This window comes from Schistocerca gregaria, chromosome X, assembly GCF_023897955.1.
Source record: "Schistocerca gregaria isolate iqSchGreg1 chromosome X, iqSchGreg1.2, whole genome shotgun sequence".
NCBI lineage: Eukaryota > Metazoa > Arthropoda > Insecta > Orthoptera > Acrididae > Schistocerca > Schistocerca gregaria.
In genome coordinates this window covers 829,784,844-829,808,006 of record NC_064931.1, presented here as the reverse complement: position 1 = coordinate 829,808,006, position 23,163 = coordinate 829,784,844, and the positions used below count along the sequence as shown (strand labels likewise).

The 23,163-nt window shown below is 39.3% G+C and overlaps 1 protein-coding gene across 1 annotated transcript in view; it reads right to left on the bottom strand.

Moving 5' to 3' along the window:
- Positions 1 to 23,163, bottom strand: part of LOC126299332 (uncharacterized) — a 793,355-nt gene that overhangs the window by 622,398 nt on the left and 147,794 nt on the right. The window contains exons 9-10 of the mRNA XM_049991162.1: positions 21,802 to 21,923; positions 5,189 to 5,323 (exon numbers count right to left, since the gene is read on the bottom strand). Of these exons, the coding sequence (XP_049847119.1) occupies positions 5,189 to 5,323; positions 21,802 to 21,923 (257 nt within the window). The remainder of the gene's footprint in view (positions 1 to 5,188; positions 5,324 to 21,801; positions 21,924 to 23,163) is intronic.

Sequence of the window (23,163 nt, the reverse complement as noted above, 5' to 3'; positions counted from 1 at the left end):
TGGAACAGACATCACCACAGCCCCCGTCTGCTCCACAGTCATTCCCCACTCTGTAATTCCCCAGTGCAGTGCCCGACGTCTCATGTTCATTCTCCCAGCTGGTGGCCTCCACTGATGGGACACAACCGTTTCACCTCCCACAAAATCAGCCAGGGTACTTGAGGCCCTATGTGCTTATTTCAGGGGGAAGCGATCTGGCATCCCGGTCCAACAATTTGGACAGCAGGCATGGATGTAGACAACGGCCCCTGTAACCTGCAAGCACTGCATTTGCTGCCACAGAACTGGGCATGTGCCATGCCCACTGTGTCAGCCTAATGGAACTTATGGTGGCCCTATAAAGCCAGCAGCACACAGGCTCAGAAGTCAGTCATGTTCTGACTGTACTCTTTGTCCTTCACTGTACGCATTGTTGTCGGTTCCTGATATTGCCATGTATAGGCTCTCAATTTTGTTAACTCTTTGGATTTGCATACTGTCATATCCACTAGTAGTTGTTGTCGTCTTCTTTGCTGTCCATTGCTGTTGTCTTCCTGTGGTTTTTTGGTGACTCACCATCAATGCTCTCAGCTGGTCTGCCTACTGTCTTCTGGTCACGTCAGATTCTGGTTACTAGAGTGTGTACACTGGCTACTATTGAATTATTTATTTACAAAGAACAATATTCCCTACAGCAGGCTGTTCCATAGCTGCCCCGTAGGGCACATACATCCCCGGACACCACCTTGCTCACCCAAGGGCAGGTACAGCTAGTAAAAGCTACCAACCAGGTGGCCCCATCTTAGAAGTTCTGTGTAAGTGAGCTACTTGCCCACCTCTGCTGTGGCAATAAGGTCAAATGTGCTATAGCCTGACTGCCCAACTGCCCATGTACCAGCTATTTGCCTACCCCTGCCCATGTATCCCCATGAGCACCCAGCTTCCTGCAGGTGCGCACTCTACACAGAACTTACCAGGCAGTACTAACAGTTTTCTGTTAACGGAATAGAGATATTCAGATAATTTATAGGACTAATGATGTAGAGGGTACACTTTTAATTTAGTTATGAGCAGAGGAAAGAAAACAGTCCTTTTAATGTTAGACAAATGAAAACATCATTATAAGTGGAGCTGTAGCCTTTGTTGAGGAAACACTCTACCACTCACCGCAGTGATTCAGGTGAACTGCACACAACCAAACTGAATGTGGCTGACTGGGGATCTGGACCTTGCTTCTATCTAATATAAGTTTAGTGATTCAAATGCTATACTTCCTTTCTCAGAAGTTTAATTCCAGATTTCTGAAGGCTTCTACAGTTTTGCCATATATCTCTTGGCAAGGTGTTAAACACTTCTTTTAAAAGCAAGATTGAAAAACTTCACTTTGTGTAACATAGACAGTTGTGCAGAATACATATCAGTTTCCTTTTTATATAAAGTGTAAAGGTTTTTTATCAGGGTGTATATGTGGACAAGGAAAAAAAATCCCTGATTTTTCTCGGATTTCCCAGTTAAAAAAACACTTCACCCCGGGTGAAAATACACTTTTCCATATTAAGTGACAGTATACTCTTCCTTGGCACAGTAAAACTCATCAATCCTTTGAGTAGTTTTGGTTATATATAGTGGAGTAGAATTTCCTGGCACTTTAAGAAAACAAAACTCAGGGGGGAAAAACACGTTTTGGAAAGATCTTTGATGTGCAGCAACATGTACATTGCATATTTTCGTATTACAAAGGTATAAATTTGAGTTCCACCAAACACCACATGTTACTTTCCAAAACTTTGAAATCAAGATTGCGATGTTCTTTTGTAAGACAGCCATAGCTCATGGCATGTGATATCACCATCTGATGGCAGCATAGAACACGTGACGTAGTAAGCCAATAGCAAGATCACTCTTCAGTAGTGCAAACACACAAATAAGAAAAGTTAATAGTTTAAATTAATATACATAGCATTCACATATAACATTGGTCTCGAAGATTAATAAGCTGGAAGATAAGCTAAGCTTCCACATATAATGTGGATCTTTTTTGCACATGTTACACTTTAAGAACATCATGCAGATGTGCCAGTCAAATTTTTAATAACAACGTAAATGTATGATTTTCTGGGCTCGAAAGTTTTCTAAATGGTTGTCCTCAAAGAGTTGACTTTTAAATGAGAGTCAAACGCTTTGTGATTTAAGAAATTCATTATACATTCTCGCACATAGTTCATCTTGCGTAAAAGAAAATCCGCTTTGAATGTAACACTTTTCAAACCACCATTCGCAATTTCTTCCCGTGACCTGTTAGAAATAGGGTCGTTTCAGCAGTTGCAAGATAGCACCAGATAACAGGCGTCACCACACTTCCGCAGTTACGATGACGCAGGAAGCCCGTATGTTCATAGATGTAAAACATTAAAAGATCTTACTGAGCTGTGGTAAAAATTGCTGTTTTGAAGAGCGCACAGCAACACGTAGTGTGAAGCAGTTGCAGTCCATTTCTGGCGGTGGCGCCACTGTGGTAATCACAGCTTTGGTGTCTCCCTCTGGTGGGAAAGGGAAAGGTTGCCTCTTCACATGCATTTAAGGGGCGCTATGAGCTCGCCAGTGGTGCAGACTGGGTCAGTCTCTTGTCCCCAGGTTGCTAGTCTGTCTCTCGTCCACATTTGTTAGGCAGATAATGTCTGTCCGTCATTCGGAGTGCCAGTGTGTCTGTCGTTCGGATCAACCTTAAAAGGCAGCAAAATGAGAGTCTTTCCACTCCACCAGTAAGAGAACTCAGCGAGTGGTCACCCGGTCGAGGCTTAGTTCCTGCATCTGAGTCTGCATGTTAGGCTGCCAGTCTGCTCGAGTTTGCTCATATATTCATTTATGCTCATATATTCAAAGAATAATCTTCGAAAATAAATCACGGTTCACTTACATTATTTCATAAAAGAAACAAGACAAAAGAGGATACTTCAAGAGCATCAGAATTTCATGAACCATACTAAAATCCAGAGTTCAGCTTAAAATGCACATTCCTATGTAAATTTTCTTGAAATACCAGTACTGTATTATCTCATGTTTGGTTCTTTATTATGGCATAATGCCATACGTGCACTTGAAATGCAGCGAACAGTTGAAACTAGCCAATAGTATGAAATTAAACTGACTGCCTCAGCAGAAAAGATTAATTTTAAGCCAAATCTCTTTAGCAAACTGGCAAAAATAACTTCATTGTTTTGTAAGGCGATTAATGCTTGACTGTCAGAAAGGTGGAAATACAATCTGAAACTAATAACATATTTTAGCCCTCCGTAATAATGAGAACGTATTTTAATTCATTTGATAGCTCCCGGCCACAAAAATCTGTTTTTCTATCATTTAATGTGAGAGCAATAAATGAAGAGTAAACAACAAAATCACTGAACGTAAACACAGGCACATGGAGACTCCCCACCTCAACTCAGACTGCTCTGTGCATCAGCCCCAAATTTACTATATTTCCGAACCAGGGCAATATTAAATAGCGGCGCCCAGCCACATCTCTGTAACCAGAAGCGGGAGAAGGTATTACTCATGTGCAACTCAACTGTGCATGCTCAAGAGCCTGCCCGCAACAGCTCAAACGAATCTAATTTAAACAGTTGTCATGTCACGCTAATCGGAGGCAATTTATTGTTATGAAGCATTGCATAATATTTGTACAGTCTTTGTCAAACTTTGCTGTTGGCAGACATTTTTATGAGCACTGTTTTGTTGTTGTATGTGGTGTATTTGCTTAGCAACTCAAGATTTTTTTCTTTTTTTTTTGTTCATGTTTTGTTGCTGCAGTATATTCTGTAGTAGCCAGATACTATAATATCCTTTGTTAGAGTATTGCTTCTTATCAGTCAAAATCATCAAAATTTAGCTGAAAACTAAAACAATGAAAAATTCGTAGCATTCTAAACAATTCCCGAATTTTTCCCTATTTTCTCCTGGATGAAAAAATTCCCAGGTTTTTCCCGGATCTCCCGGTTGTCTCGTGTCATATACACCCTGTTTTTGTTAGTTAATCTGAAACTAGCTGTTATTATTACCTATAAAATATATAGAGCAGATTTCTGCAGAAGTAATTGTTCATTAATCACAGCCCTAGAATAGCACCATATAAGATGACAGGAGGTTCAAGTATGTAAATATCCTAGCATTATTGTGCAAAAGTAAAGTGAATTAGTATAGTATGATGCACTGAACTGAGGGTTTTGATTAACTCATTAATTTGTTGATTCTATTTTAATTTATTATTCATCTAGAGAGCAGTCATAGCTTAGTTTTACTCCAGTGATTATGTCAGTTAATGTGACACTCTGTTTTCTGTTATTGAGATAAGACTGCAGTGCTACAAGTGGGGTTCCAAGGATACCCACAATGTAATAATAAATTATGTGGAAGCTTATAACATTTCCAACAAAAGGTGTTGACTGTACTATACAAAATGTAAGCTGGATATTATGGCTCTCCTGGTTGAAAAACTGAAGCAATTTCCATACCACCTAAAGTGAGCACCACTTATGCACCACATCCTCACTATTCTTGGAACATAACATATTAATGGATAAGCACTCTAAACATACACATAACAGTTGTTTCACATAGCAAAATGGCTGCTTGCTAGTTCAGTTTTTAATGACTAGAATTAAATTAGATGAAGAAATAATGATGATGTAATACAGAATAATCAGTCCCCAGACAAACACTCTAGCACAATAAAAAGAGTGTTGATAGTCCCTGGAATCACTGATACATGAATGTAATACACCCATTTATATCTAACATTCAGCCGTCTCTCTTTGAGACATATTATAGTATTAACAATTCTTTTGGTGTCAATCTGCACTAAATTATTCAGTCTACGATGTGTCTCTCCTTTGTACATCACATCTCTCCTCTTCCTCTCGTATTAGCCACTCTGTCTTCCTGCTCTTTTTACATGGCTTTCTTTCAGCACCTACTTTCCATTTGCATGATTTTTGGATCAACTAATCTCCTTTTATGCCTCTGGCATACTAGAGACCATTCATTTCACCTTGCTGGTTGGTATCAGATATTTCACTATCTTTGCAACCAATGAAATCTTTTACTATTTTTTTATGTCAGATAAGAAATAAAATTTGTTTTTTTCTTTATTTTGCATACATGTCAGTAAAAGTGTCATGATAGCAATCAAAATTATAAAAGTATTTCTTACCTTGGGATGAAAGCCATAGCAAACAACCATTCATTTGCAGTACTTGTTGGAATGTCTCCCTCTAGAATTGCATCTGTCATTACTTGTACGGCAGCATTGCTTCCGAGCAGGGGTAACGCATCAGTCATGTGCCTCCTAAAAAAAGTAACTATTTTATTAAATGGTGTAAAAAGTTTATCACTACATTAATTTACACTGACTGAATGCCAGAGAGAAACAGAAATGAATTACTGAGTATTAACATCAGTATTTTCAAGTAACAGAAATCTGTATGGAATATAATACTGGGAAACCATTTGTTGAATATAAACAACTGAATGGTAAACAATGACTACACACAGTACAGTAAAGGCACTGACTCATATTAATCACATAAAGAAAAACTTGGATATATTAACTCAGATATGAATTTTAAACATTTTCCCAGCAAATTGGATGTTCAAAGACATTTTGTGCCTGCAGCTCATCATCATTAACTATGCTTCATGATATTTTCACTTTGTACCTGCTTGTCATCCTCAGTTTCGCCATTGAAGACTAACAAAGACATCCCCTATTCTGGAAGTTATTAGTGTATGGAGAATATTCTGTGGATGTATCAAGGTAGTGACGAAGACTGGCCACACTACCCAATGGGCAGTACTTTCACTGGAGGATCTACAGTCTCAGTTGTTCACAAGGTCTAGAGGAAAATCTGATGAACCGCGATAGTTGCTATCAGTTGGATAATGCATGGAACACTATCATCTCCATAATTTGCACTAATTGTAGAGCACAGGGTATGCCAATGGGCATGGGTCAGTGGCAACCCTGAGAAGAGACGAGGCTGCAACTCCACCAATGAAAGCACTGCCCACTGGGTAGTGTGGTCAGTCTCTCACCACAATCTTGATACATGCACAGAATACTGTCAGCACATTAATAATTTGCATAATAGTGGACATCTTCATCAGTCTTCAATAGCTCCCCTGAGGATGACAAGCAAGTGTGCAGTTAAAATCTCATGAAGTTTAGTTAACGATGATCAGCTGCAAGCATAAAAGGTCTGTGAAGTTTCAATTTTTATGGGAAAATTTTTAAAATTCATATCTGCACTAGTATGTTACATGGGCTCTTTCATAATGAGCATAAAAAAAGATTTTATCGTGACCAAAATTATTGTTTTACCATACTCCACTGACTGTCTGATGGATATACAATGTTCAACAACAGTAGACTTGTTTGGTTGCAAAAAGAATGTCTAGCATGGATGTTCAGTGCAGCGTTCTTCTGCAGTGTTCATGGTCTTTCCTATGTAAGTCATACCATATTAAAAAGGCATTGTGTAAAAATCAGCCTTCTGAAAAAACAAATTGTACCTCTCTGATTCCACAAGCTCTGCAATCAGTGACCCTTAAACCAACTGTATTTTAGTGGTATGTGCATGACACTTACAAAGTGTGGCCTCATGGCAGTAATATAGCATGCTAACTCTGCTAAAAGAGGTAAGAGAAACAACTATTCTGTATACTTTTATTTACAAAAGTCCTGATATGTGTAAATGTCATAAGATTACAGAATACCAGCTGAAATCAGACAGAATTTTCTCAGTTAGCATACCTGGCTATACATTAGCATCTCACTGCAGCAGAAAAAACCAGAAAGGTGGAGATACTACCATATTTATAAAAAATTCCATAAAATATAGAAATTTTGACCAGTATGGTCAAACCACTCCAGATGTGGAGGTACTGGAAAATAGACAACCTGGTGTGGACCAAAACTAGTACAGGCAGGAGAGGCTCGCCAAGCCATTGTGAAGGTAACATTCCAAGGCGTAGAGCACCTCAAAATCAATACAGCTAGCCCTACAGGTTGGGGGTTGTGCAGAGGGTTACTAACCCACACTTAAAGTGGTCAGGATACTCAGTGCATGCCTCACAGGCATGACAGGATATATAGGAACAAAATTTGGCAAACCTAAAATGATTTCTCTTTTGGTTCTTGGAATATCATAAGCCTATACCACCCTGAAAGTGCCCAAATACTAGTAAACAAACAAGAAAAATACAGGTTACAACTGATAGCTGTCCAAGAAGTAAGATGACATGGAATGGTGTCACTGAAAATGGGAGACAGGACATTAATGTACACAGATTGCAGTCAATGTAATAAAATTTGGAACTGGATTCTACATTCATAAGTCAATAGCAGACTAAATTGTTGTTGTTCTTGTTGTGGTCTTAAGTCCTGAGACTGGTTTGATGCTGCTCTCCATGCTACTCTATCCTGTGGAAGCTTCTTCATCTCCCAGTACCTACTGCAACCTACATCCTTCTGAATCTGCTTACTGTATTCATCTCTTGGTCTCCCTCTACAATTTTTATCCTCCACACTGCCCTCCAATACTAAATTGTTGATCCCTTGATGCCTCAAAACATGTCCTACCAACCGATCCCTTCTTCTGGTCAAGTTGTGCCACAAACTTCTCTTCTCCCCAATCCTATTCAATACTTCCTCATTAGTTATGTAATCTACCCATCTAATCTTCAGCATTCTTCTGTAGCACCACATTTCGAAAGCTTCTATTCTCTTCTTGTCCAAATTATTTATCGTCCATGTTTCACTTCCATAGATGGCTACACTCCATACAAATACTTTCAGAAATGACTTCCTGACACTTAAATCTATACTCGATGTTAACAAATTTCTCTTCTTCAGAAACACTTTCCTTGCCATTGCCAGTCTACATTTTATATCCTCTCTACTTCGACCATTATCAGTTATTTTGCTCCACAAATAGCAAAACTCCTTTGCTACTTTAAGTGTCTCGTTTCCTAATCTAATTCCTTCAGCATCACCCGACTTAACTCGACTACATTCCATTATCATCGTTTTGCTTTTGTTGATGTTCATCTTATATCCTCCTTTCAAGACACTGTCCATTCCATTCAACTGCTCTTCCAAGTCCTTTGCTGTCTCTGACAAAATTACAATGTCATCGACGAACCTCAAAGTTTTTATTTCTTCTCCATGGATTTTAATACCTACTCCAAATTTTTCTTTTGTTTCCTTTACCGCTTGCTCAATATACAGATTGAATAACACCAGGGAGAGGCTACAACCCTGTCTTACTCCCTTCCCAACCACTGCTTCCCTTTCATGTCCCTCGACTCTTATAACTGCCATCTGGTTTCTGTACAAATTGTAAATAGCCTTTCGCTCGCTGTACTTTACCCCTGCCACCTTTAGAATTTAAAAGAGAGTATTCCAGTCAACATTGACAAAAGCTTTCTCTAAGTCTACAAATGCTAGAAACATAGGTTTCCCTTTCCTTAATCTTTCTTCTAAGATAAATCGTAAGGTCAGTATTGCCTCACGTGTTCCAGTATTTCTACGGAATCCAAACTGATCTTCCCCGAGGTTGGCTTCTACTAGTTTTTCCATTTGTCTGTAAAGAATTCGCGTTAGTATTTTGCAGCTGTAGCTTATTAAACTGATTGTTCGGTAATTTTCACATCTGTCAACACCTGCTTTCTTTGGGATTGGAATTATTATATTCTTCTTGAAGTCTGAGGGTATTTCGGCTGTTTCATACATCTTGCTCACCAGATGGTAGAGTTTTGTCAGGACCGGCTCTCCCAAGGCTGTCAGCAGTTCCAATGGAATGTTGTCTACTCCGGGGGCCTCGTTTTGACTCAGGTCTTTCAGTGCCGTGTCTAATTCTTCACGCAGCATCGTATCTCCCATTTCATCTTCATCTACATCCTCTTCCATTTCCATAATATTGTCCTCAAGTACATCACCCTTGTATAGACCCTCTATATACACCTTCCACCTTTCTGCTTTCCCTTCTTTGCTTAGAACTGGGTTTCCATCCGAGCTCTTGATGTTCATACAAGTGGCTCTCTTATCTCCAAAGGTCTCTTTAATTTTCCTGTAGGCAGTATCTATCTTACCCCTAGTGAGATAAGCCTCTACATCCTTAAATTTGTCCTCTAGCCATCCCTGCTTAGCCATTTTGCACTTCCTGTCAATCTTATTTTTGAGACGTTTGTATTCCTTTTTGCCTGCTTCATTTACCACATTTTTATATTTTCTCCTTTCATCAATTAAATTCAATATTTCTTCTGTTACCCAAGCCCTCATCTTTTTACCTACTTGATCCTTGAGGCTTTCTGGCAGTCGTTCTTCCCGCAAACCATATGCGGCTGGAACAGGAAAGGGAGGTAATGACAGAGTATAAATGTAGATGTAGATTATATGTTAATGAAGAAAAGACAGTATATCTGGTCCTAAGCAGGAAAATCCAAAGAGATGCACCATTAGTTGTAGATGGATTCACTTTCAAGACAGTTCATTGTTCAAATACTTAAGAGTTGTTTCAGTAACAACAATGGAATGTATATAGAAATAGCCCATCTAGCAACAGCAAACAAAACACCTTTTAGATTTATCAAAATCTTAAAGAAAATATCACTTAGTACTGACTTCAAAATCTGCTTCTATAAATAAACTATTATACTTGTAACATTAAAGGAACCTGAAGAATTAATGTTTAGAAAGCAAGATGGAGAAAAATTGTTAATAGTCAAAAGAATAATTCAAAGAAAAATTTTTGGACCAATATATCATGAAAAAACATGGTATGGAGGCTGAGAAAAGATTAACACTTCAGAGACCTGCACAAACTCTGTAACACTGTCGAAGTGTAAAAGAGGAAGGGTGAAAATTGGGCAGGTCATACAGCAGGAATGACAGACAATAGACTACCTAAAATATGCATTCAGCAGGACACCAGATGGAACAAGAGGGCGGGGAAGTCCCAGAATCAGGTGGTGATTTAGCATCCAGGAGGAACAGTGCACTCAACATGCCACATGTAAAGTAAAGTAAAAGGAAAGTATAGAATCATTGCATGCTTTTACCATTTCCAAACAGGCAATTGTTAAAAATCTTGAAATACTCCTAAACAAACCTCACCAAAGCAAAGAATTACTAATTTTATGTGGTGAATTTAATGTTGATTTTCAGTCTCTATGGCACGTGAGAGAATCTCTACGGAATCTTGCAATCTTGTTCCATCTACAAGCCACATCAACATTGCCCACAGGGTGTAAAAATCACACCAAAACAACTCTAGAGCAGATATTTATAAACTATCTCTACCAGTCCAAAGAACCTCTGGATGAAGGCTATAGTGATCACTGTGCCCAAGACCTCTACCTTACAAATGTCCTCCCTTCAGGCTGCAACAAAATATACACAAATACAGTAAGAAGTTACAGCAATGAAAATATGACGACTTTCAATGGTTTACTAGCAGGAGAGAAATTAAGTGAAGTATATGTAGCAGATCATATGGCCAAAAAAGTGTAACCCCTCTTAAATACCTTCCTATACATCTTCAACATTGCTTCTTCACTCTAACTGAAACATATTAAATCAACAAAACCCTACAGGAAACCATGGATAACAAATGGCATACAGATTTCCTACAGAAGGAAGAGCACTCTGTTGAAGTATTTCAAAAATAACAATCTCATCTCCTCTCAAGTTAGATATATTAAGCAATATGTCAAAATCCTTATGAAAGTTATAACACAAGCTATGCAAACAGTAAATGACAACTATGGGGCAAAATCCTCAAACACAGCAGTATGGAGTCTCATAAGAACTGAAACAAATCAGCTGCCTCATGAACATGAAAACAATACTCTGATCCTTAACAAGTCTGGTGTTGCTAAACCACAAACACCCCCAAATATATTCAACAATTGCTATCAAAGTATTGTAAAGAAACTACTACAAAGTGTCAACAAACTGACAGCCACTAGAGAGAACAAAATAAAAACTTATATAGACATTACATTCTCCTAGGAAACTAATGATAAACTCTTACCTGGAATTGATGACATTGCAGATTTTATAATTGTGAAATCTGTAAGTAAATTAGCTGTCTCCCTCTCTAACATGTACAATTCATCATTGATGACAGGTACATTTCCTGATTGTATGAAAGTGGCAAAAGTTATCCCAATCTTTAAGAAAGACCCATATCATTGTTATGTGTGTTTCATAAACTTCTGGGGAGATTAATTTTCTGCACAAAAAATTAAATAAATCCTCTCTGATGCTCAGCATGGTTTCAGAACAAATAAATGCATGACAGCTGCTCTATATGAGTACACACAATCACACCTAGATGCTCTAGGGAAAAAACAAAGCACAGTTGTGATCTTCCTAGATTTGTCAAAGGTGGCATACCTTCATACACTACAAAATTCTACTACACACACTGCAGAGTTATGACATCAGATGCATCCCTCTAAACTGGATTGGCTCTTATCTCACAAACAGGATACAAAAAGTAAGAATAAACCACAATGATCAGGGACATATTAAAATGTATGAATTTGTCTATGGCAATATTACACAAGGTGTGCCCCTAGGTTCAATACTTTGACCATTCTCTTCCTTCTTTACATAAAATGACTTACTGTTGAACATCAGTGCCACTTCCAGTATACTCTTTGCATATGATACTAGTATCCTCATTAGCAGAAGAAATTACCATGAACTCCAGGAGGCCATAAGTAAAAGTGTAGATGAATTGGGTGACTGGTTTGACAGAAGTAACCTGATATTCAGCACAAAGAAAATTGCCTTCCTTCAACCTGAAAACCCCAAAATTTATGCCCACTATGAAATTACATGGCTTTAAAATATCACCCACATCAGAAACATGTTTATAGGCCTGTAGAACCAGGACAACTTAAAATGGCAAACACACATCAGCATAACTAATAGTAAGCTTAGCAAAGTGTGCACAACTTATGCATCCTCACATACTGCATGAGCCTAGAGACTGTTTACATTGCTTACTATGTAAAATTTCATAGTGTAATGCGCCACAGTGCCACATTAAGGGGTAATTCCACCCCTAGCTCAGACATTCTCCTCACCCAGATGATAGCTATACATTAATGAAAAGGGTGAATTCAACTGACAACTGCAGACCTCTCTTCCAAAAATCACTAATTTTATCTCTTGGCAGTTTCTACATATTAGAAATGTGTAACTTTTTACAAAGTGATACTGTAAAATCCAGCAAAAATCTGTATGTCCATGATCATGCCACAAGGCAGAAGATGAATCTCCATGTTAAAAAAATGAATAACACTACCTTTAAAAATTCACCATTTAACCAAGGCATTCAGTTCTACAACAGTCTGCAATCACAAATAAAAAACAGTAAGTCTCTGACTCTGTTAAACAAGAATCTGAAAATGCTCTTGCTTGATCATTGTCTTTACACTGTACCACTGTACCCACCTTTACACTGTATGAAATTGATTGCAGGAACGATTTTTGTAAAAGAAATGAACACTACTGTAAAATATGAGCAAAAAAGCTTTGTGTTCATACTATATGAAACTATGTAAATTGTATGCTCTGTTTTAAGTGTGTGTGTGTGTGTGTGTGTGTGTGTGTGTGTGTGTGTGAGAGAGAGAGAGAGAGAGAGAGAGAGAGAGAGAGAGAGAGAGAGAGAGAGAGAGAGAGAGAGAGATCCTTGTAATAAATTGTACTCTGTTATCTATTCCAACCAAGTACTTGTCTGCACATGTGTGATAGGGGCATGAAACTAAAATAAAACTGTAATAAATAATAAGTACTTTTTTTAATAAAACAGTCTTGGTTGTGAAAATATTGGTTTAATGACATGTTTCAACTTTTCAGGGTACCATTACATTATCATTGACTGAGAGACATTTGTAGTATTATTGTGCTGTGGAATAAGAATATGTCCAGATTGAGCTAACAGGGTCCTGTGCCTCCGAAACAGTCATGAGGGCAGATGTAAAGGTGCAATGATAGGACCACACTTACAAAAGGACCACACTTACAAAATTGCACAAATCTTGCTTAAATAAACATAGTGCAAAGAAAACTGCCAGTCACAGTAGAAGACATTGAGCATGTAATAGATGAGAGTTAGACAGAGTCTAGACTCTGCATAAAGAGCTCGCTCGCCTAACGATACTGTTCAGGTAAAATGGATATTCTACCCAACAGATTAACAGGGCATTAATAGTTAAAGTGAAGAACCAGTAAGTAAAAGGATATTAAGCTGACAAAATCTCTAGCCTTTCTTTTATTTCTTGGCACTGTTCCATTTGAGATAGCAAGAATCTTCCATAAATATCGAGGGGAGTGGTTTTCATGGAGCATCTTAGACTGCAGGCCTTCTGGGATCAATGAAGGACAATTGTTATTGGAGAAGGATTATTTAGGCAAGACTACATGCACCGTTGAAGAATATCTCACCTAAAATAAACGTTGAAGTCTGTTATTGTTGCAGACATATTTGTGTACCATATACTATTTGCCTTTCTAATACCATTTTTGTGCACCTTCCAAAACTGTTTGTAAAGGGCTGCTGAAGATGTGTTCTTCTACATCATTTATTAACTTCCTCCCTATTCAGGTTCACCATGTGACACAGTGCCAAAACACTCTCTACATACATCTTTATCGTTTCCCCTTGCTTTGATCTCTGTTCTTCATTTGTTCCTTTGCTTAGTGGACCTGCTGCTAGTTACTGCCAAATGAGTTGTTAATTTCCACCTGAAATTTGTCCTAGCTTTTTAGCCTTTCATCATTGTTCTCAAACAACTGGTGGGCTGCACTCCACAAGCAGACATTGGCAAGACACATCACGTCATCCCCACCTGTTGCATTTAGTGATACAGTTGGAAGTCTTCAACCATTTTGTCAGAGCCTGGCCAACAACTTTCATCAACACAGCTGGCTAGCTGATGTGTATCTGATTTGTAGCTAGCTACTTTTGTATTGCCATACTATGCTCAGCCGCATACACTGGATAGTCAACTTTATCTTTTGTGACAGTATAATGGTAGTTGATCAGGCTTGAATATAAGTCTTTATCACAACTGCTGCAGAATTAATATACAACATGGCTTTTTTCACAGATGGTCTTGCCTCCAATGGTGTAAAATACATCTGTAATATAACAGGAACAGGATGTGCTGGCACATCAGAATCTTTCATACAGATGTGAATACTTCGTAGGGTGCATGGGCTGTGCATTACCATTTTGAAAGGGATGGGATGAATTTTGTTGGGTATGTTCATCATTTCAAGGGATGATGAAAGATTATCAAACCTCTGACTGAGGATGTGGTTCCGATATTCTAAGATGATATGGTATATTAACAGGGGGTATACGGGGACAAGGAAAAAAAATTCCCAGATTATTCCCGGATATCCTGTTTAAAAAATATGATTTTTCCCGGGCAAAAATACACTTTTTTCAAGCTAAGTGACAGTAGGTTTTCCACAGATTTTCCCTCTGAACTGTAAAACCAGCCAATAACAGCAGATATTCAGAGCATAGGACACATGTTATCATGAGTCAACAACAAGACCACTGGTTACATAGCACGAACACACAAAGAGGAAAAATTAACAGTTTACATTAATATACATAGTATAGCTACAAGAAAAGCTAAGATTTCACATATAATATTGGTTTCTAAGATTAACAAGCTACAACAGAAGCTAAGCTTTCACATGTAATATTGATATTTTTTTTGCGTGTGTTATACTTCAAGATACATTACACAAATGTGCCAGTAAATTTAAAATTATGACATAAACGTTTGGGCTCGAAATTCTTATAAGTGGCTGGTCCTCAAAGTGTTCAGTTTTAAACACTCTGTGATTTAGAAATTCATCCCACTTACTCACATGTAATTCATGTTGCGTAAAAAGAAATTTAATTTTAAAGTATAGTTTTTTGAACCACCTTTCACCATACTATCCAGAGACTGTTAGAAATAGGTTTGATTTACCAGTTGCCAGACAGCACCAGAAAACAGGCATTATTGCACATACATAGCTGCAGTGGTGTGGGAAGCCCTCATGTTCATATGTATGAAGCACTAAGAGACCTTACATTACACCATAAAAGAAACAGGGCATCAGAGGATACTCCCAAGAGCATCAGAATTTCATAAACCATACTAAAATGCATAATTCAGCTTTAAGTGCAGGTTGGTTTTTTCCAGATTCACAATGAAATAGGTCCCATCAGATATTAAGCTTTTCAGTGTGGTTTTTGGGATGTAAATTTTCTTGGAGCACCAGTACTATACTATCTCATATTTGGTTCTTTATTATGGCATTATGCCATAAACGACAGAAGGTGAAAACTCTGCACTAGAAATTCAGCAAATAGTTTGAACTAGCCAGTACTATGGAATGAAACACTTCGTTTCAAATAAATTGATTGGTCCAGTGGAAAGATTAATAAAGCCAAATTTCTTTAGCAAACTTGCAAAAATAACTTCATTGTTCTGCAAGGTGATTAATGATTATCAGGAGAAAGAAAACTGGCATTCTACGGGTCGGAGTGTGGAATGTCAGATCCCTTAATCGGGCAGGTAGGTTAGAAAATTTAAAAAGGGAAATGGATAGGTTAAAGTTAGATATAGTGGGAATTAGTGAAGTTCGGTGGCAGGAGGAACAAGACTTCTGGTCAGGTGACTACAGGGTTATAAACACAAAATCAAATAGGGGTAATGCAGGAGTAGGTTTAATAATGAATAGGAAAATAGGAATGCGGGTAAGCTACTACAAACAACATAGTGAACGCATTATTGTGGCCAAGATAGATACGAAGCCCACACCTACTACAGTAGTAGAAGTTTATATGCCAACTAGCTCTGCAGATGACGAAGAAATTGAAGAAATGTATGATCAAATAAAAGAAATTATTCAGATACTGAAGGGTGACGAAAATTTAATAGTCATGCGTGACTGGAATGCGGTAGTAGGAAAAGGGAGAGAAGGAAACGTAGTAGGTGAATATGGACTGGGGCAAAGAAATGAAAGAGGAAGCCGCCTGGTAGAATTTTGCACAGAGCACAACTTAATCATAGGTAACACTTGGTTCAAGAATCATAAAAGAAGGCTGTATACATGGAAGAACCCTGGAGATACTAAAAGGTATCAGATAGTTTATATAATGGTAAGACAGAGATTTAGGAACCAGGTTTTAAATTGTAAGACATTTCCAGGGGCAGATGTGGACTCTGACCACAATCTGTTGGTTATGACCTGTAGATTAAAACTGAAGAAACTGCAAAAAGGTGGGAATTTAAGGAGATGGGACCTGGATAAACTAAAAGAACCAGTGGTTGTATGGAGTTTCAAGGAGAGCATAAGGGAGCAATTGACAGGAATGGGGGAAAGAAATACAATAGAAGAAGAATGGGTAGCTTTGAGGGATGAAGTAGTGAAGGAAGCAGAGGATCAAGTAGGTAAAAAGACGAGGGCTAGTAGAAATCCTTGGGTAACAGAAGAAATATTGAATTTAATTGATGAAAGGAGAAAATATAAAAATGCAGCAAATGAAGCAGGCAAAAAGGAATACAAACGTCTCAAAAATGACATCGACAGGAAGTGCAAAATGGCTAAGCACAGATGGCTAGAGGACAAATGTAAGGATGTAGAGGCTTATCTCACTATGGGTAAGATAGATACTGCCTACAGGAAAATTAAAGAGACCTTTGGAAAAAAGAGGACCACTTGTATGAATATTAAGAGCTCAGATGGAAACCCAGTTCTAAGCAAAGAAGGGAAAGCAGAAAGGTGGAAGGAGTATATAGAGGGTCTATACAAGGGCGATGTACTTGAGGACAATATTACGGAAATGGAAGAGGAGGTAGATGAAGATGAAATGGGAGATACGATACTGCGTGAAGAGTTTGACAGAGCACTGAAAGACCTGAGTCGAAACAAGGACCCCGGAGTAGACAACATTCCATTGGAACTACTGACGGCTTTGGGAGAGCCAGTCCTCACAAAACTCTACCATCTGGTGAGCAAGATGTATGAGAGAGGCGAAATACCCTCAGACTTCAAGAAGAATATAATAATTCCAATCCCAAAGAAAGCAGGTGTTGACAGATGTGAAAATTACTGAACTATCAGTTTAATAAGTCACAGCTGCAAAATACTAACGCGAGTTCTTTACAGACGAATGGAAAAACTAGTAGAAGCCGACCTCGGTGAAGATCAGTTTGGATTCCGTAGAAATGTTGGAACACGTGAGGCAATACTGACCCTATGACTTATCTTAGAAGCTAGATTAAGGAAGGGCAAATCTACGTTTCTAGCATTTGTAGACTTAGAGAAAGCTTTTGTCAATGTTGACTGGAATACTCTCTTTAAAATGCTGCAGGTGGCAGGGGTAAAATACAGGGAGCGAAAGGCTATTTACAATTTGTACAGAAACCAGATGGCAGTTATAAGAGTCGAGGGACATGAAAGGGTAGCAGTGGTGGGGAAGGGACCGAGACAGGGCTGTAGTCTATCCCCGATGTTTTTCAATCTGTATATTGAGCAAGCAGTGAAGGAAACAAAAGAAAAATTCGGAGTAGGTATTAAAGTCCATGGAGAAGAAATAAAAACTTGGAGGTTCGCCGATGACATCGTAATTCTGTCAGAGACAGCAAAGGACTTGGAAAAGCAGTTGAATGGAATGGATAGTGTCTTGAAAGGAGGATATAAGATGACCATCAACAAAAGCAAAACGAGGATAATGGAATGTAGTCGAATTAAGTCGGGTGATGCTGAGGGAATTAGATTAGGAAGTGAGACACTTAAAGTAGTAAAGGAGTTTTGCTATTTGGGGAGCAAAATAACTGATGATGGTCGAAGTAGAGAGGATATAAAATGTAGACTGGCAATGGCAAGGAAAGCATTTCTGAAGAAGAGAAGTTTGTTAACATCGAGTATAGATTTAAGTGTCAGGAAGTCATTTCTGAAAGTATTTGTTTGGAGTGTAGCCATGTATGGAAGTGAATCATGGACGATAAATAGTTCGGACAAGAAGAGAATAGAAGCTTTCGAAATGTGGTGCTACAGAAGAATGCTGAAGATTAGATGGGTAGATCGCATAACTAATGAGGAAGTATTGAATCGGATTGGGGAGAAGAGAAGTTTGTGACACAACTTGACCAGAAGAAGGGATCGGTTGGTAGGACATATTTTGAGGCATCAAGGGATCACCAATTTAGTATTGGAGGGCAGCATGGAGAGTAAAAATCATAGAGGGAGACCAAGAGATGACTACACTAAGCAGATTCAGAAGGATGTAGGTTGCAGTAGGTACTGGGAGATGAAGAAGCTTGCACAGGGTAGAGTAGCATGGAAAGCTGCATCAAACCAGTTTCAGGACTGAAGACCACAACAACAACAACAACAACAACAACAACAACAACATTAATGCTTGATGGCTAATAACCAAAATAAAATCAGAAAACTGAAACTAATAATATATTTTTGCCCTCCATAATTATGTGAATATATTTTAATTCACTTGATTGCTCCTGGGTACAGAAATCCATTTTGTTTTCATTTGGCATGGGAACTGTAAACGAAGAAAAGCAGCAAAATCACTTAACGCAAACACGGTTCACGTGTAGACTAACGCCCTCCCCACTACAGCTCTGTGCATGCACGAATCTGGCAGCTAGGGTGCTCAAGAAAAAGTTTTCTCGTTTGCATCTGGCTGCTTGCTGCTACTGCTGATACAGCTAACAGCCACACTTCAAGTAGTGTAAAGTGGGAGAAGGTACTGCTCATATGCAAGCCAACTGTGAATGTGCATCATCCCGCTGGCAAGTGGTCAAATGAACCTAATGTGAACAGTTGTGACATCATGCTCATAGCAAGCAGTTTATTGTTACGATGAATTACAGTCTTCACCCTACGGCCTTTGACATATTTTTGTTATGTGCAGACGCTTGTGCGTGCTCAGTGTTTTGTTGTTGTGAATTGCACATTTCCTTTGCCACTAACATTTTATTTCTTCCCTCTTGTTTATATTTTATTCTGTGGTATAATTCTCCAGTAGCAGGATACAGTAACATTCTTCACTAGAGAATCAATTCTTACAAGTCAAAATCACAAAAATTTAACTGAAAGTTAAAAAAACAAAAAATTTCCAGGTTTTTCCCAGTTTTCTCCCGGATGAAAAAATTCCTGGGTTTTTCCCAGATTCCCAAGTTGTCCCGTGTCATATACACCCTGATTAAGTAGGGTACTCCACTGCAGTTGGTCAGTGGGCATGGTTGGAGCATGAAGGAAGTTTTAATATGAGCCAGTCATTATGTCAATGAAAAGAGAATATGTGGTTGGAGTATTGGGAATAGATAGCACGGGAGATCTGTCCTTAGTCCAGATATGTGATGGAGGTACAGTTTGCAAAGGCCTAGTTCAGGTCTTAAATACAGTGGGCATGAGATTGCTCCTCTGTGCATATGTGATGCTTGCAGTTAATGAGACTGTACAAAAGACTTTTTGATACAACTACTACAATCAAAGTTGAGCTATTACTGGTGGTTGGTGGATTTTATATCGATGGGGTTTTTCATAGAGCCATCAGGAAGGTGGAGGTCAAACTCTATGAAAGCAGCTCATGGGGCTCATAAGATCAAGTTGAAACACAGGGGAGAAAATGTGATAAGGATGTGAAGGAATGAAGAAACATTTTCTTGGCCCTGAATCCTGTTCATGAGTCTATCATCAGTAAACTTAAACTGTATGAGGAGTTAGGAACTTTTGACAGCTTAGAAGGACTTCTTTAGGTAGTCCATAAAATTTTAATGTGTAAGGGCATCACGTGAATGGCAGTGGTTGTGTCACAGACTTCTGTGAACATACACTCCTGGAAATTGAAATAAGAACACCGTGAATTCATTGTCCCAGGAAAGGGAAACTTTATTGACACATTCCTGGGGTCAGATACATCACATGATCACACTGACAGAACCACAGGCACATAGACACAGGCAACAGAGCATGCACAATATGGGCACTAGTACAGTGTATATCCACCTTTCGCAGCAGTGCAGGCTGCTATTCTCCCATGGAGACGATCGTAGAGATGCTGGATGTAGTCCTGTGGAACGACTTGCCATGCCATTTCCACCTGGCGCCTCAGTTGGACCAGCGTTCGTGCTGGATGTGCAGACCACGTGAGACGACGCTTCATCCAGTCCCAAACATGCTCTATGGGGGACAGATCCGGAGATCTTGCTGGCCAGGGTAGTTGACTTACACCTTCTAGAGCACGTTTGGTGGCACGGGATACATGCGGACGTGCATTGTCCTGCTGGAACAGCAAGTTCCCTTGCCGGTCTACGAATGGTAGAACGATGACGGTTTGCATGTACCGTGCACTATTCAGTGTCCCCTCGATGATCACCAGAGGTGTACGGCCAGTGTAGGAGTTCGCTCCCCACACCATGATGCCGGGTGTTGGCCCTGTGTGCCTTGGTCGCATGCAGTCCAGATTGTGGCGCTCACCTGCACGGCGCCAAACACGCATACGACCATCATTGGCACCAAGGCAGAAGCGACTCTCATCACTGAAGACGACACGTCTCCATTCGTCCCTCCATTCACGCCTGTCGCGACACCACTGGAGGCGGGCTGCACGATGTTGGGGCGTGAGCGGAAGATGGCCTAACGGTGTGCGGGACCGTAGCCCAGCTTCATGGAGACGGTTGCAAATGGTCCTCGCCAATACCCCAGGAGCAACAGTGTCCCTAATTTGCTGGGAAGTGGCGGTGCGGTCCCCTACGGCACTGCGTAGGATCCCACGGTCTTGGCGTGCATCCGTGCGTCGCTGCGGTCCGGTCCCAGGTCGACGGGCACGTGCACCTTCCGCTGACCACTGGCGACAACATCGATGTACTGTGAAGACCTCACGCCCCACGTGTTGAGCAATTCGGCGGTACGTCCACCCGGCCTCCCACATGCCCACTATACGCCCTTGCTCAAAGTCCGTCAACTGCACATACGGTTCACGTCCACGCTGTCGCGGCATGCTACCAGTGTTAAAGACTGCGATGGAGCTCCGTATCCCACGGCAAACTGGCTGACACTGACGGCGGCGGTGCACAAATGCTGCGCAGCTAGCGCCATTCGACGGCCAACACCGCGGTTCCTGGTGTGTCCACTGTGCCATGAGTGTGATCATTGCTTGTACAGCCCTCTCGCAGTGTCCGGAGCAAGTATGGTGGGTCTGACACACCGGTGTCAATGTGTTCTTTTTTCCATTTCCAGGAGTGTATTTTGCCTGCAGGAGAAGTAGTTGTGAATGTGAATGCAGTCCATCTTTTGTGAAAGGAACAATGGGGTAGATGTGGAGTTGGCAAGCACAGTAAGGTCACACAGAACTTGTAATGGATGTTGCGTGACTTCAGATTCCTGAAGAGGTGGGTTCGCATTCCCAACAGTTCATTTGATTTATTAGTACCACACAAGTGAATCAATTACAGCTCACACACACACACACAGAGATAGAGAGAGAGAGAGAGAGAGAGAGAGAGAGAGAGAGAGAGAGAGAGAGAGAGAGAGAGAGAGAGAGAGAGAGAGAGAGAGAGAGATAGAGAGAGAGAAAGAGAGAGCAATAGAATTAAAAATAGTGTGCAAAAAAATTCTGAATGTTTACTGCAATTGTTTTACAGATAATAAGTGTTAATTACTGAGTGATAAAATTTATTTTTAATTTGGATAATTAAGAACACATTTCTTACAGTGCACTTTCACAGAGTGTAGGAGCTTCATCATACAGTGCCTGGAGTGCATCGTGGGACAAAAGCCGAGCAATGTGTATGAAGTGGGAGAAGGCATCAGGAAACTCTGGCTCAACACCATCCTGAAAATTTGAAGACATAGAAAATAATAATAGAAATCTCTTATTTACCTCATATAAGAAAATTTGAAAGAAAGTCAATAATAGAAAACTTAAAAATATAGAAATATTTATTAAACAGTTATGAATATCGATGGTAAAGAGAAACAGAAATATACGTGATGCTTGAATTAACTGTGAAACAGTGAATAGGTTGTAAATACTCAGAGATTGGTACAGAGTCTTGTGTTTACTGACAAAAAAGTTTACTTCTTTTGAACATCAAAATAGAGAAGTTGAAAAAGTTGTGTAAAATGAGATTGTTGTCCATGATATTTAAGTACAACAACTGAAATCCACTCAGATATGGGAGCAATGGAGTACATACAAGTTTCTCAATCAAATTTTTGTCATGGCCTATGAAATGGTACAATACTAGGCCCTGGTAGGCATCAGTTTTATGGGACAATAATCATCTACATATATTATACAAAGAAACTGGTAGAACACAAACATTTTTTAAAAATTTGTATTGACTTTGGACAACCTTTATTAAAGTTATTCAGTGACAGACTGAATGAATGACAGTACAATTTACTTTAACTCTTTTAGTAATGACATTGATTCCAAAAAAATTGCCTTGATATCAGTCAACAACATTATTGAAGGTTAACACATTGCACCTAGAATGCATGTCTGCAACTTACTATTTTTTCAATCACACTGTAGAGTTATAGATAAATCCTGAAAAGCATTACACTGATAGCAGAAAGAAATGTGACAAAAAGAATCATACGTTACAATCTACATAAGCATCTACATGATAAATCTGCAACTCACAATTAAGTGAATGGTAGAGAGTTCAATGAACCACTTTGAAGCTACTTCTCTGATGTTCCACTCACAAATGGCACGCATGAAAAACAAAGCTCCAATTTCTCTTATTTTATTATAATGATCATTTCTCTCTAAGCAGATAAACACAAACAAAACATTTTTGCATTTACAGGAGAAAGTTGGTGACTAAAATTTCATGAACAGATCCTGCTGCAGTGGAAAATGCCTTTGTTTTAATTATTGACATCCCAAAATGTGTATGATATCCATATCCATTATAATTATCTGGGCTGTTATGCCGTGGTCGGTTGATGAATTCTGTGTCAATTCCCAACATTTCATCCCCGTCTACGGAGGACATCTTAAAGGGAGTCTGTAGCTTGATGGAAGGTCCAATACACCCACTGGCTCGCTACTGACTGCCTCT